This window comes from Cloeon dipterum, chromosome 3, assembly GCF_949628265.1.
Source record: "Cloeon dipterum chromosome 3, ieCloDipt1.1, whole genome shotgun sequence".
NCBI lineage: Eukaryota > Metazoa > Arthropoda > Insecta > Ephemeroptera > Baetidae > Cloeon > Cloeon dipterum.
Window position 1 is genome coordinate 10858494 of NC_088788.1, and position 15608 is coordinate 10874101.

Sequence of the window (15608 nt, forward strand, 5' to 3'; positions counted from 1 at the left end):
ATTAAAATTATGACGTGAAGCAAAATAAGACGCATGTTTTAAAGAGGTCGCCAGCATTTTGTTGCAGTTTTTGAAAGTATAGCAATTGCATGTTTCTACGGTTGGAAAAATTACTTTCGCAATTTTGTAGGGAAAAAAGAACAATCTTTAATGGTAAAGATTTTGTTTCTAAGATATCAAAATTTTCAGTTATTTCAGTTTAGGAAACTCGCTTTTCCGGAAAAATTTAAAGCTCATTAATTTCAATAAATTTTATCCTGCGGGTCTTTCAAAATTTTGCTTTTGTCCTGCAATACATTTTTTCTTTTTACTTAAGACGTCTTTTTAATTAAAAAACCATGGTGCATTGCAAAATTGGCTAAGACATTTTTAAAGATGACTCAAACGGCTTAGTACGGTAAACAATTAAATTTTTTACCTCAAAACCCTATTATGATTTGAATTTAATTGCATTTTTAGTCTTTAATATGAAAAACGATTGCAGTCTCATAGAAATATTCTGCCTGATTAAAGAAACATAAAGTTTTAAGTCATTAAAAACGCCGAAATATTAATGATCTTCCTTTTAAAGGACTTCGTGAAGGTGAAGTTTTAGGCGCAACAATTTTAAACAAAAGGCAGGCCCCCTAAAAGGAACGCCTAAGTGCCTCTACTACGGCTGTGAGATGCAAAGGCGGCTTTTCAGCCGGGCGCACGTTAATGAATTATAAATAAATCTGCTGCCGTCCGTGACTCGAGATGCTAAATCAAAACTATAAATTTGGTAGTCGCGGGAAGAGGTTGAAAAGTGGTCACATATTTCATCGTTGCGGTGGTGTGTCCGCCGATCAAGGCAATATTGCTGTCTGAATTATTGCTTGCGGCTTTGAAACAATCTTACGGTTGATGGAACACCTGTAGTTTGGCCAAGATTAAGCAACATGTGCCCCCAAAAGAGACGCGAAAATTCAATGGAACAGATTTCAAAGTCGCCAACTCACGGAGATTGATGCTTTTGGTTCAGGCAGGAAGTTGCACGTGAGAGCAACACAAAATTGCTGATGTGGTATTTTGACTGAATCACACACATAATTATTGTGCTGCAGACTGCAGAGGCGCGTTCTTTGAAGCTGAGAATAAATGAAATATACAGATGTTCGTTAAATAAAGAGGTGCCTTGACCTCTGCGAAATATTTTTAGATAAATATACGCAAGCCTGCAGTGAAATGGGTAGGTGGATTTTTTTAGGAGAAAAATTACATGGTTTTTTTACCCCTTAAAAACCATATGCATACGGGATTATATAAAAAAATGTTTAAGCAGGATTACCAAATAACTAGGTGATTTGTTTGCTGAGTTCAAGCTTTGCCAAAAATAATTAACATTATTTAGTGTTGGCAGCATTTTTGGTTATAATATTTTATGCTCTTTTTTAATCATTCTCTTTTGTAAAGCTAGAAATGTCATACGTTTGTCAAAATACCAGGTGTAAAAGAAGATTATTCCATTCAATATTATTTATTAACTCTTCAAGATTTTGCTATCAACAATACAAATTCAAAACAAATGTCAAAAAAGTAATTATTCCAAGTTTTAGATCTTCATTAAAAATTAAAATATTTTTCTTGGATAGGAGAATCATTTTCTGGTAAGCTTAAACCAAATTTGCAGCTGTAGATAGTATGAAAAACAGGGTATTAAGTTACTATATAACTGTCTGCTGCAAATGCATCCTCAAATATGTTTGTTTTCTCTCTCTTTGGGGACTCGCTTGGAGCCTGGAGTGGCAAAAAGGGGACGCCGAGATTATTCCCTTTATCATGATAGGCCTGACTCGTTAAATCACAATTTGCACCGCGTGCAGTCGCCATCCAATAGCACGCAGAACGCAAATTTACAACTCCCTTGGTATGAATTAGCGCCGCAATAAACATCTCTCTCGCGAAGGAGCGCTGCACCGTAATTTACATATAAGTATAAAGTTATCCTGCTCCACGCGAGGTCCGTATTATGTACATGCACACACATGAATGTATAATTAAAACGTGCACGCGGACGTCTAATTTATATTTTTATGCAAATCTGAGTCATTGTGCGAACGCTCTCACCACGGCGTAATTTAATCGGCCACCGCTATTTATCCTGCTGCCACTCCTTTCCTAATAAACATGTCAACAAGTTGTTATATTAACGCGTGGAAGATCGAGTGCACGCTTGCGGTTGAAAGGAAGCAACTTGGATAGGAATGGATAAATTAGGTTTATTTCCTTTTACGTATAGGTTTATCAAAACTATTTCAACATCGTAGAAGATCTATTAACTTAGAGAATCGTTCAGGAATGTTCTGTGTACTGTATTATATTTATTTATAAAGTTATAAGTCTAAAAAATATTTTATAAAATTTAATAAATGTTAAAAATTAAAATTAGTTAAAATATAATTATGATAATTTAAAAATAATAAAATAAATTTTATTAATAAAAACTTAAATTATAGTTTGACTTATGTATTTATAATTGTTTCTACAACAACACAAGTTCTCTTTGTCTTTAATTTTATTTATATACATATGTTTATTCCAAAATGAGGTCTGCAAAAATCAAAATATCTGTGTTGAACAGTTGAAAAACGATCTGACAGTTTTAGAAGCGTTACGTGTTGAAGGCACCGTTTATTTGCTCCTTGAGGGAATTTCAGACCTGCTCTCTCGTCGCCCATTATTTCGAAGCGTGTTTTCCGAACTCACCAATTCCACGTGCCATAAGTCACTCAGTCAGCAGAGTGCCATTAGCCGCGTCGCGTTTTTACCTGGAGCGCAGGCATGATGATTGCACGCGCAGCTCAGCAGACAAATTCAGTCATTAGCATAATTGTTACGTGAGGAAAAAGCAGCAGGTAGTCTTAGCAGCACGGGTTGGCGAGAGGTCGGCAAATTGCATGAAAATTGCTGGTTTCACAGCGATTTCGAACGGGTTCGACCGCGAGAAACACCAAAAAAGTCTCAACAGGCTGATTACATAGGCAAACACACGTCTGCGAGGATTATCGAATGTAACGACTGCTTATTTCAACCGATTATATGCTTTTTATGAGAAGCCTCACTCGCATCTATATATCTCCGGGACTAGAGCACTATTAGCAAAAAGATGCTCCGCTCGCGAGGTCACGCACACCAACCAGTTCGTGTTTTCATATTTATTTGAAGCAGAAATTATCTCGTAGCTCAGCATCAATGCATGGCAGATCGGATTAAGGCCGTTCATAATTTCAATTTACGCTCCCGCTCCGCAGTTATCCAGTGGCTTATTTTCTTTGAAATATTGCTTTTCAGGTCATGGGGAGTAAAAAAGTTAACTGCTCGCTTGGAAAACTCGAAAAACTAAAATTATGTTTCAACGAGTGCATATAATTTCATTTCAGGATTCAAGAAATTCCCTTGAACAAAAATGAAAAGTAAGTTCAACGCTATATACTCAATTAAGTTTGAGAAATTCAAATAAACAATTAACTGTCCCCTATTGAAATTGCAATTCTAACGCTCACTGTAAATATACACAGTCATAGTCAAAACATAGAAAAAAATCTTTTTTGAGTGTGATTCACGGTAAATTTTGCAGAAATTTTATATTTTTTCAAGATTCAGAATATTCTGAAATCACATATGATTATTTTGAAATCGAATAATCATCTAAAAATAGCAGCAGTCATCAAAAGATGTCCCCTGTCCCCTTATGACTTAAGTTTTGACTTTATGCTCCGTTTGAACTGATTATTGTTAGTGAAAAATGTGTATTTAACTATGTAACATACAATCTTAAATAAATCAAAGCTTTAAAGAGCATGAAATGTGATTTTGAATTCTGAATCTCACGCCAAGCATCTTAATATTGCACAGATGGACTACTTTATTCTTGCCTGACTTTGCCGGCAGGCAAGCACAAGCACACTTGATAAGAGAGCGAAAGAAATTCGCCTTTTACGGCTGCTAAAGCAAAATGTTCTGCATCACGCGATCCTCCGCTCGCTCGCATTGCAAATCGGCCACCGCCGCCGCCGCCGCCACCACCGCCACACCGCGCGCTCTATGGCGAATTTTTCCCTCCGCTGAGCCGAGTGCGCCGCTCGCCGCCACCGCTTTGTGTACACGTTCGTTTATTCTTCCTCGAGCGCGCCGCAATAAAAATTCCTCGTAAGCATACTCATTTATTAATGTGATTATTACCGCTTTGAATATGCGCGCAACAACAATTTTATGGCGCCGCGTGCGCTAGAAAAGTCTGCAATATATAATCTCTTTTCTTTAGCGTTGTTTGCTGCATGCCGGTGCCAGCCAACAGCATTCCAGATTGGAATTTTTTCTCGCAAAGTTGCTCGTCTGTTGGATAACTCCTTTACACAATGTAAATGTGATTTTGTTCGGAGTCATGATTTATAGGTCTTTCTAGTAGTTTTCGTTACTTTTTGCGGAGGAATAGATTGGAAACATAATTTTAAAATCTAAAATTTCGGTGTTTGAAATTGATGACAGACAGCAGCACTATTTATTCAAAAGTTTTAGACATCTCTTATAGACACACAAATTGTTACTTTGAGTTGAGCCAATTGCAGTAAAAACATTGAGCATTGAATTTTTAATTTTAACTCAGAAGCATTATATGGTATAAAGTTCATATTCAATTACGCTCTATTGGTTGAGCGCCATTTTAATCAGTGTCAGATATCTCATTAATTTTGAAGTTACCGTCAATATTTCCAACTAGTGGTTGCCAATGATTGGCAGAATTTCTAATTATAACACGAGTAATTCAATAGCATTTTCCCATTCATGAAATCCTGCAACGCCAGTGAAACATAATAATGCAATTAATTAATTCCAGCAGGAGCTTTACTTCTCGACACACTTGTATATTATTTGCTGCCAAAACAGCAGAGAAACTCCCGCGGCAGTGGCGAAATTCGGCGAAAGGCAAACAAAAGCCGCGTGCGTTGCCGGCGGTGCTTTGCGAACGTCGCAAACTCCCCTGCTCGCATGTGAGAGCAAATAAATAAATTTTGCGCATTTGGCGTCTCACCTGCATCCATGACTGCTTCCCGGCCGTGGATCTTGACGGCCTCGAGGTACAGCACGCCGTACGAAAACTGCAAGCCGGTGGTGAAGACGTGCACGAGGAAACCACACGCGCACACAATCCACCCCCAGCCACCCTCAGGGTAGTAGTGTTGTCTTATGGTAGCTGTATTCACGTCATGCCTCCTTAATGCGGGCACCGTTTTGTGTAACGAGTTCATATCGCGCTCGTTTAGGACCTGCGAACACAAGACGCCAAGAGAGCGAGAGAGTGAAACTGTGGCAGGGGCAAAACATCCACAACATCCACCCGGAGCAGGGCTGACGACTCAATGGCCTCATTGTGCCGGATTTGTCGGGTGACTGTTGCGACTTCATTGTTCTTTATTTTGCAGCTGTGCAAACTATCTCTGAACATTCAGGGGGATGAACTGCTTTTGTGTGGTGCGCGCGAATTTAATTTCTCGTTGTGCAGAGTTAACTTGGATTTTCACTTGAAATTGTTTACGTAAGGAATTTGGCCGAAATTTGAGCTGATTAAATTGGAGAAAAATAATTAAGTCTGATTATCATCCTGAAAAACATCCTTATGGAATTTAACATGAAAAATGCGGAGAAAAAACGTCCACCACATTTCCAAATGTACTGAAGTGTTAAACTAACTCAAATTTCTGTCGCAATTCTTCTCGTATTTTAATACACTTGCAAATTAGGCTATTTCACATTTACATTCCTGCCAGTGCAGAACCGAGCTAATAATATTGTTACTGAAAATGCAAACGACTAAGGCCGAGAGAGATTACCCGCAATTAATTTTTTTTCCACCAAAAATTAGACAAATGTTTTCTCTTTTTCATAAAAATTTTATACAGAATTAGATTTTAATCTGGAAAATGTGTCAGCTCCCATTGCCCTTTGAAAAAAATACACCTAATTTACTGTGAAATGTGAGGATAAAAGGGATCCCAGCTTTTCCTTTGAGAATTTAGAGTTTCGCAGCAGGACGTAAATGTGTTTGGGATTTTAAAAGCACAGTCGTCGCGCATCAGCATTTTACCTGAATGGAGTCGTCCGTTCCACCGCAAGCGTCAGCAAAAGCGCCTCCGCCCCAGAAGCCGCCGTTGCCTCCACTTCCTCCGCCCCCGAAATCGTCGTCCTCGTCGCAGTAGCGCTCATGAGCTCTCGAATCTGCGGACAAATCGTAGGTGGCATGTTAAAACTTTTTCCATTAGCCATTACTCTTGCGGAAAACATTCCTCTTTCAGCACTCGTCGGCACCAACTTATTTCATAAAACACACAAATCTGATAAACCTAGCGTGTAACGCAGGCTGATTAAAGCAGGAAAGGGCCAACTTTTTATTTTCTCGGCAGGTCAAAAACTTGAAAAATTCTCACGCGAGCGGCCGCCAGATTTTCATCTCTGCGAACGTGCGGCTCGAGAGCAGCGTAAAAATTGATCTGCACAACATTCTATGCAGAGGGCGCACGCTTGTGTGTGTGTGTGTGTGTGTGTGTGTGTGTGTGTGTGTGTTTCTGTTTGCGCCAGCTGAAAGGGCACACAGATCCCTTTGGAGCCAGTACGTGCGTGTGCGTGGGTCGAAATGCAAGCACCGAAAATGAACTAGCGACGAGAGAGCAGGGCTAAAAAAGTGGTCTTTTTCACTTTGGGCTGCTGGCGATGCGGTTTTGCGCGCGCACCTCTTATACATAATAAAAAAGAGACGTAAAAAAGGCGTTAAGATTTGAGCAAAATAAGAGCAAAGCGCCAAAACCGAGACAAAGCATGCGCCGGCAGACGCGCTTAGGTCGTAAAAAAGGCCAAAAAAGGGCAAGCAGCGGGATGAGCCGACTTGTGGTCGTGCGTCTGTTATTTGACTAATAGTTTCGCCCAAAGCTCTTTGTTCGCTTATTAACACCGGGCATACATTTTTTAATTGTCCACTCATGTGTGAGATGATTGCAGCCCTTATCAGAATTAATGTCATGTTAAAATTGCACGTTAATGATACAATAATATTCTTTCTTTTTTTTGTGACTTTTAGATTTATGTTTGGCCTTGCAGCTAACTAACAAATTCTTAATATTTAATCGTGCCTGTTAGACTTTTCAGAAGGTTTCTTCCGCCTCCTTAATATACTACAATTTCCTTCAATGTCTTTTAATTTTTTCTCTGCCAAACAGCTCCAAATTTAGCCTCTATATAGCAATTTCTCTTAGAGCCAACAAGCACAGTAAATTTTATTCAGAACAAAATTTTGTAGCTTGAAAGTAATAAATAAAGTAATGCTTTTAAAGTTACACTCCAATTGAAATTGAAAATGTTAAATCAATATCGAAATCATATCAGATTTTTTCAACCTGGGGGGCGGATTACGGCACGGAATTTTAGCTCGACCTTGAAACACTGTACAATGCTATCCTTATGCCCAGCGTTGCCATTTTCTTTCAAGGTCGAGCTTAAAAAAACGGTGCCGTAATCCGCCCCCTAAAATTAAGTTTTTTACATCCTCCATTCAGACGATTTATTTAACTGGCTGTACACTTTTTAGAAAGACGTTTTTTCCAAACCCCCTTGTGATGAACTTGCATTTGACTATAACATAGTGATTCCTAATATTATATTTGAATCATTGTATTCAAACTCGATTTAACGTCAATACAGTATTCCTCTTTCAGATCTTTCTAATCTAAAGGATTGTTTTGTTTGCTATTATTAGTGATGGTGCAAGAAACTCTTTGACACCTGGTGAAAATTGCATTCCCTTGCTTTTAGTCACGTATGACTGCGGTTGGCCATCACGACGAGCATTATTTGCTATTTGCACTTGTCATTTAGCACATTTCCGAGGAAATAAAAACATTCAGCAGCGGCTGCCATTTTGGTGCGTTGGGCGTCTTCGTGTAATTTAATTTCATCGCGCAGGTGTGACATTCGATGTCACTGATGATGTAGCGATTATTGCTTTCCCTGACACTTTCGCGGCGTGCCTTTTGTTGCGCCGCGCACGCACAGGCGGCACGGGGAGATTTTTTTATTCCCTTCTATCCACTTTTGGCATCAGACAGGAGCAATTACCGTCAAGCAGCGGCGGCGGAATGACATTTTCTTGTTTCGGTGAAAAATGGTGCGCGAAAAATCCAGCCGGCGAGGTCGAAAGTTTGCCTTCGGGCTGCGGTCTCGCCTCTCATCAGCACGTCATAAACAAAATTGTTTCTTGGTGGCGGGTAGCGAGCTGAGGGCTAATTTGACGAGATCAACGCGCGCCCGAAATAATGTCGATAGCAATATCAGACTAACGAGAGGGCCTGCTCCACTTTTACGGGAGGCAGCCTCAGCTAAAAACTGCTTTTAATTTGTGTCGACGTGATAGCAAAATCATAGCTTTCGAGATTTGGAACTTAAGAATATTGTTGAAGACGATGAGGCTATTAATTAGAAGCATGTAAAGAGGATATTGGTCTCGAACATCTGAGCCAATTATAGCACGCCTTAAAAGAAAATACATCTCCTGCTCCCTCCATGCAATCAAAGCCTCGGAACTTTGAAGTGACGCGCTCGTAAATTATAAAAGTTGATGAAACGTGGGCACAGTTTGGGCTCTCTTAAAGAAAACGGCTCTTCCATTTTCAAATCTTGTGTCACTCTCAAGTTTTCATTTTAATATTTAAATTAATTTAGAGGCAACAAAAGTGCGTTCCTAGAATGCTTTATTTGTCCTCACATCAAAGAGTAAAATGGCTCGCAAAAGTTAGGCCAGCAATTGATTAATAATTGATCTCTCTTCCATTAACTCCCACTTGGGACATGTGTTCTTTTCAAATTAATTTGCCGTAGATCGGCGCTAAGTGCCTATTGAATGGACATTAATAAACCAAGTCCCCCGCTGCTTAACTGATGCTAAAACTGCAGGGAGCCATTTATTGCCTCACAATCCTAAAATCATTAACCAAGCAACCAAATTAAAAAGCGGAGTATAATAATGTAATAATTGCATTGTACATTTAAACGTAAATGGCCTTTGAATAATTTTAAAATAAATCATAAAGAAAAAGTAAAATATTTTAGCAGTGCCAAAGGGCACAAGAGATTTAATATTGATCCGACCAAACGAAAATTTCCGTGGAAATTTCGATTTAATCGTTTAAATATGATGAAATATAACGATTTTGAGTGTGCCAAGGAAAAAGGGAATTAAATACACAAAGTCAACCATCAACTCCAACACCAGCAGTCTTAACTTTTAATTTAGATTACTGATATTATACGCACGATAAATTAAATATCTATCTTTATAATATATAAATGTTGAATCAGAAAACGAACCAAACGAAACACATCAATGAAACATTAAAGTCAAAACGAAGGGAAGAATCCTATATTCAATTCAATTACTTTATTAACATTGATGTAATATTTTCATTTTATATGTTAAATCAATTAAAATTTAAGACTATTTAGCTCATTAATTAAAACCAAAAGTTTAATAGACAACCAAATTAAGCATAATTTAATAAAATAAACAAAATATTTTCTTAAAATTGACTGGGTTTTAATTACCATGAAATAAATCGAAGTAATTAAATTATTCTCACAACTACATTTTTATTTTAATATTTAAATAATGGACCTACATGCACTTTACACTCACATTATAATTAATAACAAACAATTAGATCCTTTGCACGTCTCTTAATATAAATTCATTTCAAAAAATAAAAACTAAACGCAAAAGCTATTTAAATAATCTAGTCTAACTTCAAAACATTAAAATATTTTTGACGAAAACATGTATATTAAAAAAATATGATTTTGATTGAAACATAAGAATTTTAAAATATTTTGCAAACAAATAATATTATATTTAACAAAGATTTTTGTTAATTTGTGAGCAAGATAATTTTAATATAAAGCTTTATTGTCTTGAAGCAATTAAAATGAGAACGTGTTGAACTTGAAGTGGAGGTAGAAGAAACTTACGCGAGAAAATTTAACACCTTATCTAGGCGATCGGATCGCATGCATTGCGCACAGCCGTGTATATACTATATGTGCACATACGAGGTACATATATATGTGAAATTAATTCCAGCCCCGAGGGAGAGTGAGCGCTCTGCAGAGGCGTTTTATTTATTTGAACCTGGGGACGGGTTGAAGTGTCTGCGCTGCAATAACACACCCTGGTGACAATTAATTCTTAATAATATCGATGGCTGTCGGCGCACACGGCAACTCGCCAGCGATGCTGGCCTGGATAAAATGTGTTTGCTCTCAGCCAAAGCGAATGCCGAAACTGCTGCCGACGGGTCTGACCGATTATTAATAATATGTATACACGACGCGAGCGGTGAGTGTGTGCGAACACGACTATATCTGCAGCGCCGATCTAATAGCCAGCGTTTATAAATATTTATGGCATTTTAATGCGCTTAGCATTTGGTGATTTATGCGCAAAACTTTGCAACTCTGGGATAAATAAATACGACTTTTTAACATTCTGGCAGCGTGGAATTTCGCGTCCCTTTCTCTCTCTCTCCTGACCCATTTGATGAATTACAAATTTAAATTATGGTTCATCGTTGTTTTGATAATTTCATTCTGCTAAATTCTGGCGCGATGAGTTTCTTTAAAAAAAATGTCGTTTACATAAAGAATAATCTTAAATTAAAACTTTATACTCTTGGTTGATATTTATTTTTATAAAAACCGATGAATTTGTTAACATAACAAATCCAGCCAATTACGTAGCACTATTTTCTGGTGCTGAAATTTAAAGCAAAAAATAATTAATCTGCTCTAATCTGCGTGGGATTTACTACGGATGTGCGGCTATGAGTGAAAATTAAAAAGAAAAATCGAATCACACGATCTCGTTCTGCACAACAAGCTCGTTCCAGCCCCGCAGGCATCAGATGAGCAACAGCACTTTACACTCAAAACTAAATTTGTGCTATAGGATTAGCGGCAGATTATTCTGAATCTGAGTTCATTCACCTGCATTCGTTACTGATTTTGTGAGCAAAGTTCTAAAGAGGAACGAGTGAAGAAATCGTTGCCTTTCTTTTCTATTGCCCCTTTTACAAAAATATAAAAGCCCATAATTCGATTCTTTATTCTGAAAGCTATTTCACAGAGAAATAAATTTATCCTTATTTGATACGAAAAATTAAGAATCTGAGTATCTTTTTGACAAATGCAGTTGCTGCCCTTGCAAAAATGATTTTTTTTAAAAAAAAAGCAAAAAGGGCTTAAAATACTGTTCCACCTGAAGTTCGTTTTTTAAACAGAGTAAAACAAAATAAAATATATTGTGAATAAATCATTTGACAAAACAATTTCACAACCTCCCTCACGAACGGGCTATATTGGAAAATTTTATAAAAAAAACCGTATGGTATTTTATCAAAACTAACTCTTTATTAAAAACTATTTCTTGCTTTTAAAAATTCATATTTAATGTATTTATTGCATTGACCATTGCAAGAATAAACAAAGAATAAAAAACAAATTAAGTACTTAAATTCTACCCTCTACATTTGTTCTATATAATTATGCGATTGTATGATAATGTTTTGGTCGTTGGGAATGACATATATGTATTATAGATGCAATGGGTGCGGCAGAAAAAAACGAAGAGCGTTACTTCTGGCACGTTCTTCTATTAGTCACCAGCTGTTTCGGCCTCTCGGGCTTTTCTTATAATAAAAAAAACACGCAGCAACATGCTCAGGATTCTGCTTAATCAGCGGTGCAAAACGAATGACTGCTCTAGGTTGCAATAAAAAAAGAGAACAAACAACGACTGTCGTACCACTCACCTTCCCAAATTCACAAGCCCATAAGATCCCCTTTAATAGCAGAAAATCATTTCCGAACCTGAAACCCCCTATTTCTTTAATCACGACTTCCAAATAGCTATTTGTATGTATAAATATTGGATATAAAAATTGAGTTCGTGCGTATCAAGGTATTGCACAAGCAAATAAACCATCTGCCTGTAAATAATCCGAGCCTTCATTTGATGCTGCGCAGAGGTTAAATATGCTCAACGGTTCACACAATAAACTGCACGACTTAAAAGAGGTGATTCATGCATTAAACCTTATACATATTTGGCTATTTCCTGCGCATTCTCCACCATCCTTTTCATGTGCACACGATATACAAAAGCTTGTGCTCTTTATTTACGTCTCAATTTCGCGCAAAACGGCAAATCCACGATCGCAAAAAGTTGGTTGCTGGCGGTGCGCGCATACACGAAATTACATTGGAAGAGCGTAATTCTTGTGCAAAAGAGCTCGGCTCTCTCTCAAATTGGCTGTTTAGGAGTTAATGTAGCGTTACTAAACGCCGCATATTTGGCTTCTGTTTCTCGATAATGAAGCTACTGAAAGGCAATAAAAAAGCAACAGCAGGCCTCCCAGAGCCAAAGCCCGAGCCGCGGTACCTGCTCCAAATATTATTTTTTGGCCGTCGGATGAACATCAGCTCTTTGCATGGTATTGAATGCGAGAAGGAGATCCCCGGCGCTCTCGCTCGGGCTAATGAGACGAGACCGAATTTCATCAGCGCGGTTGTGAAATATTGAGCCCGTCAGCCCCGCGCTGCAGATTGGTTTATATACGCGCGGTGTTTATAAATTTCCCAGCAGCTTAAACGGTCCGTGCGTGTTGAAAAAGTGGTTTTGACTCGGACATTTTCAGTCAGCTCCAGATTAAAAAGCTGATTTTGCTTTTATGAAAGTTTTTTATATTCCGGAATATATATAAAAGGGCTCATGGGAAATTTAGACGGTTGAATTTTTTCTAAGCTCTTTACCCGGTAAAAGAGCATATAATCGTACAATATATGGTCATTTGAACTAGTATTAAAATTGTTTAAAATGCTTAATCAGTTTTTAGTTTAAATCAAAATGTTACATGTGCAAAATATACATTATATTCTTTATGTAGACACTCAAATCTGCCCAAGGTGGTTTCTCAGATGACAAATTTTTTCCTCTGTCAATGAGTTAATTAGCTTTATTGCATTTTGCATCTTTCATTAAATTATTTCCGTTCCTTATTGTTAGAGCAACATTCCATCAGCATAGAAAGAAAATGTTACTCCTCGATCTCTTTTAAATTAATCATGTGGATACTCATTCAAATGTACCTTTTTGGATAAAATTCAAATATGTTTTCAGCGATTTATAATTATATTCATAACCTGCTGAATAAATATTTTTTCTATTGTTTCACGTCCAAATTTTATAGTTTTAAGCTTGAAATATATAAACTCTGTGAAAGCATTTTTATAAGATCTTGTTAATTAAGTTGGTTCAATGTGGGCAACTCTAAAGGTATAAATTATATTTCTTATATTAGATATGCTTGGTCTCTCTAGCATGAATAATGTTTAAAAATGATGAATTGCTACAAAGTGATTATAATTTAAAAAAATATAATAATTATTTAACGAAATTGTTTCGGAATATAGTATAAAGACTAATGAATGAATTATATTTAATTAAAGATTTAACGACAGGTGGGGGAGGGGGTTCTTTAAAATGAAGTTTTAAAATACCAAAAAAAAAATACTAATACTAATTTTATCCAGTTAAGAACTGCCTACACATCACTATAACCCTTAATACAATTATAATTATGCACGAAACATGAAGCAAAAATGTGTGACTCAGTAGAAATTAACCCCTTGTCCTTTTTGGTTGAAAAAAGTTTATATGCAATAGATATTAAATAGCTATATATAGAACATACGTATATATCAGAGCGCACAAAGTTGAAAGTCAAACAAAACTCTAGTTGCACACTGAATCTCTGTCATTGCTCGTTCACTCACGCTTCAATCTTTGTTTAACTAGTTCAATCGCTCATGTCAGCCGGGGGATCCATTGTTGCAAAAAGCTACCTCTATTTAGCTGCCTGCTCTCGACAACACGCATGCAAACTGCGAGTGCTGCTGCTTCACTCGAAAGCACCTACGTACATAAAAAGCGTATGTAGTACACAGCATTACAACAAAATGCTCTCACTACATCCCGGGCAAAATGCCGATCTGCGCTGATGCACATACGAGTAAAGTCAAACAGCAATCGATGATTGCCGGGAAAAAGTGCGAGATTGCACAATTGAAATAACGCCACGGCCGCTGGCTGGCACCGAGCTGCAAGAGGCTTCAGCACACCAAGTATAAACTTTGTATCGACACATGATCGCGAACAATAGGGTTGTTAGCCGTGCAAAAACAATGCTTGCTGGCTCGCTGGCCTGGCCGGCAGATAAAATGGACAAATTTACAATCGGAGCCGATAGCATCAGGGAACAATATAAATAGAGGCAAGGGTTCGCCTTTTCACTGCCAGCTAAAATAAAAAATCGACAGGAAAAATTCCGCAATTTTAACGAAAAATGTTTAGCTCTGGATATAGTCCACCGGTTTTAACAATTTAAATAAAATTCAATGCTCACGAATTTTTCATTGATTTTAAAGTACTTAAATATGATTTCTAGAGGTCATGAATTTCATGAATGTGATACTGGAATGTTTCATTGCTTTTGAAACAATTACAAAGGAATGTGGTGACAGAACATTTTCAGTTTTTCTTTATCTTAGAGGCATTTCCATTTTTTCTGATCAGGCATTAAATTTCGGGCAAAATCAGGCGCGCCCCCTAATGCACCTGGCATTCAGACAAAATTAAATCTCAAATTAATTCTATTCTTGCGTTCTTAATTTTAAGAGTCTTTACGAAAGCGATTAATTAAAATATTTATACTATTTTTCAAATTCATTAAACGCGTTATTTATAGAAGCTGAAAACAGTGAAACACGTTTAGAAGTATTTTTTCGTGCGGCTTTCAAATTCAATTTCTGCATTTCTTGTGATCGAAGCCAGGAAAAATTGAGAAGTTAAAGCCAGGTGGTAAGAACAACCATGCAACACTGAAAATCGATCAAATTCCAGAGGTTTGGTCCATCGAGAATTTCCGTCAGCAGCCGGAATTCAGAGTCGATTAAAGCGTGCGGTGGCAGAACGGCGTGAGTAATTACTGCGACATCATTACGGGGCGGTGAATCGTCGGCAGGGAACAATGGCAAAAAATGAGCCGCGTCACTCTTCAAGATAACCATCGGCGCGGAATCAATAATTAAAAATTAAACCGCACGTGAACGATTGCCACGCCGCGGCCGCGGCTGAGATGTTTGTTGTTGTTTTGTCGACTGAGGTTTTGTAGATGTATACGCACACACATCGTTTGTGTGGTTTGTCTCTCGCTCAGGGAGACAATATATTTCATATATCCAAGACAAAACAGCTCCGGCGACCATCATCGGCTTTGTTGTGATACAAAAACGACACAACACAATATACATTTTGAGAGACGTGTACGTATTCAGAGAAAGGGCCTATCTTGCGCGCTGGGCCTTTTTATCCCCCTCGCGGCTTGTGGAATTTTTTTTCCGCCGCTTTCAATATTATGTCGGGAGGAGCCTCTTGTTCTGCTTTAACAAAGCTATTGTGCGCTCTGCCAAGACACTCATAGTTATAATAATAA

The 15608-nt window shown here is 37.7% G+C and overlaps 1 protein-coding gene across 1 annotated transcript in view; it reads right to left on the reverse strand.

The window, feature by feature from the left end:
* Positions 1 to 15608, reverse strand: part of LOC135938888 (uncharacterized) — a 105104-nt gene that overhangs the window by 9140 nt on the left and 80356 nt on the right. The window contains exons 5-6 of the mRNA XM_065482896.1: positions 6107 to 6237; positions 5054 to 5288 (exon numbers count right to left, since the gene is read on the reverse strand). Of these exons, the coding sequence (XP_065338968.1) occupies positions 5054 to 5288; positions 6107 to 6237 (366 nt within the window). The remainder of the gene's footprint in view (positions 1 to 5053; positions 5289 to 6106; positions 6238 to 15608) is intronic.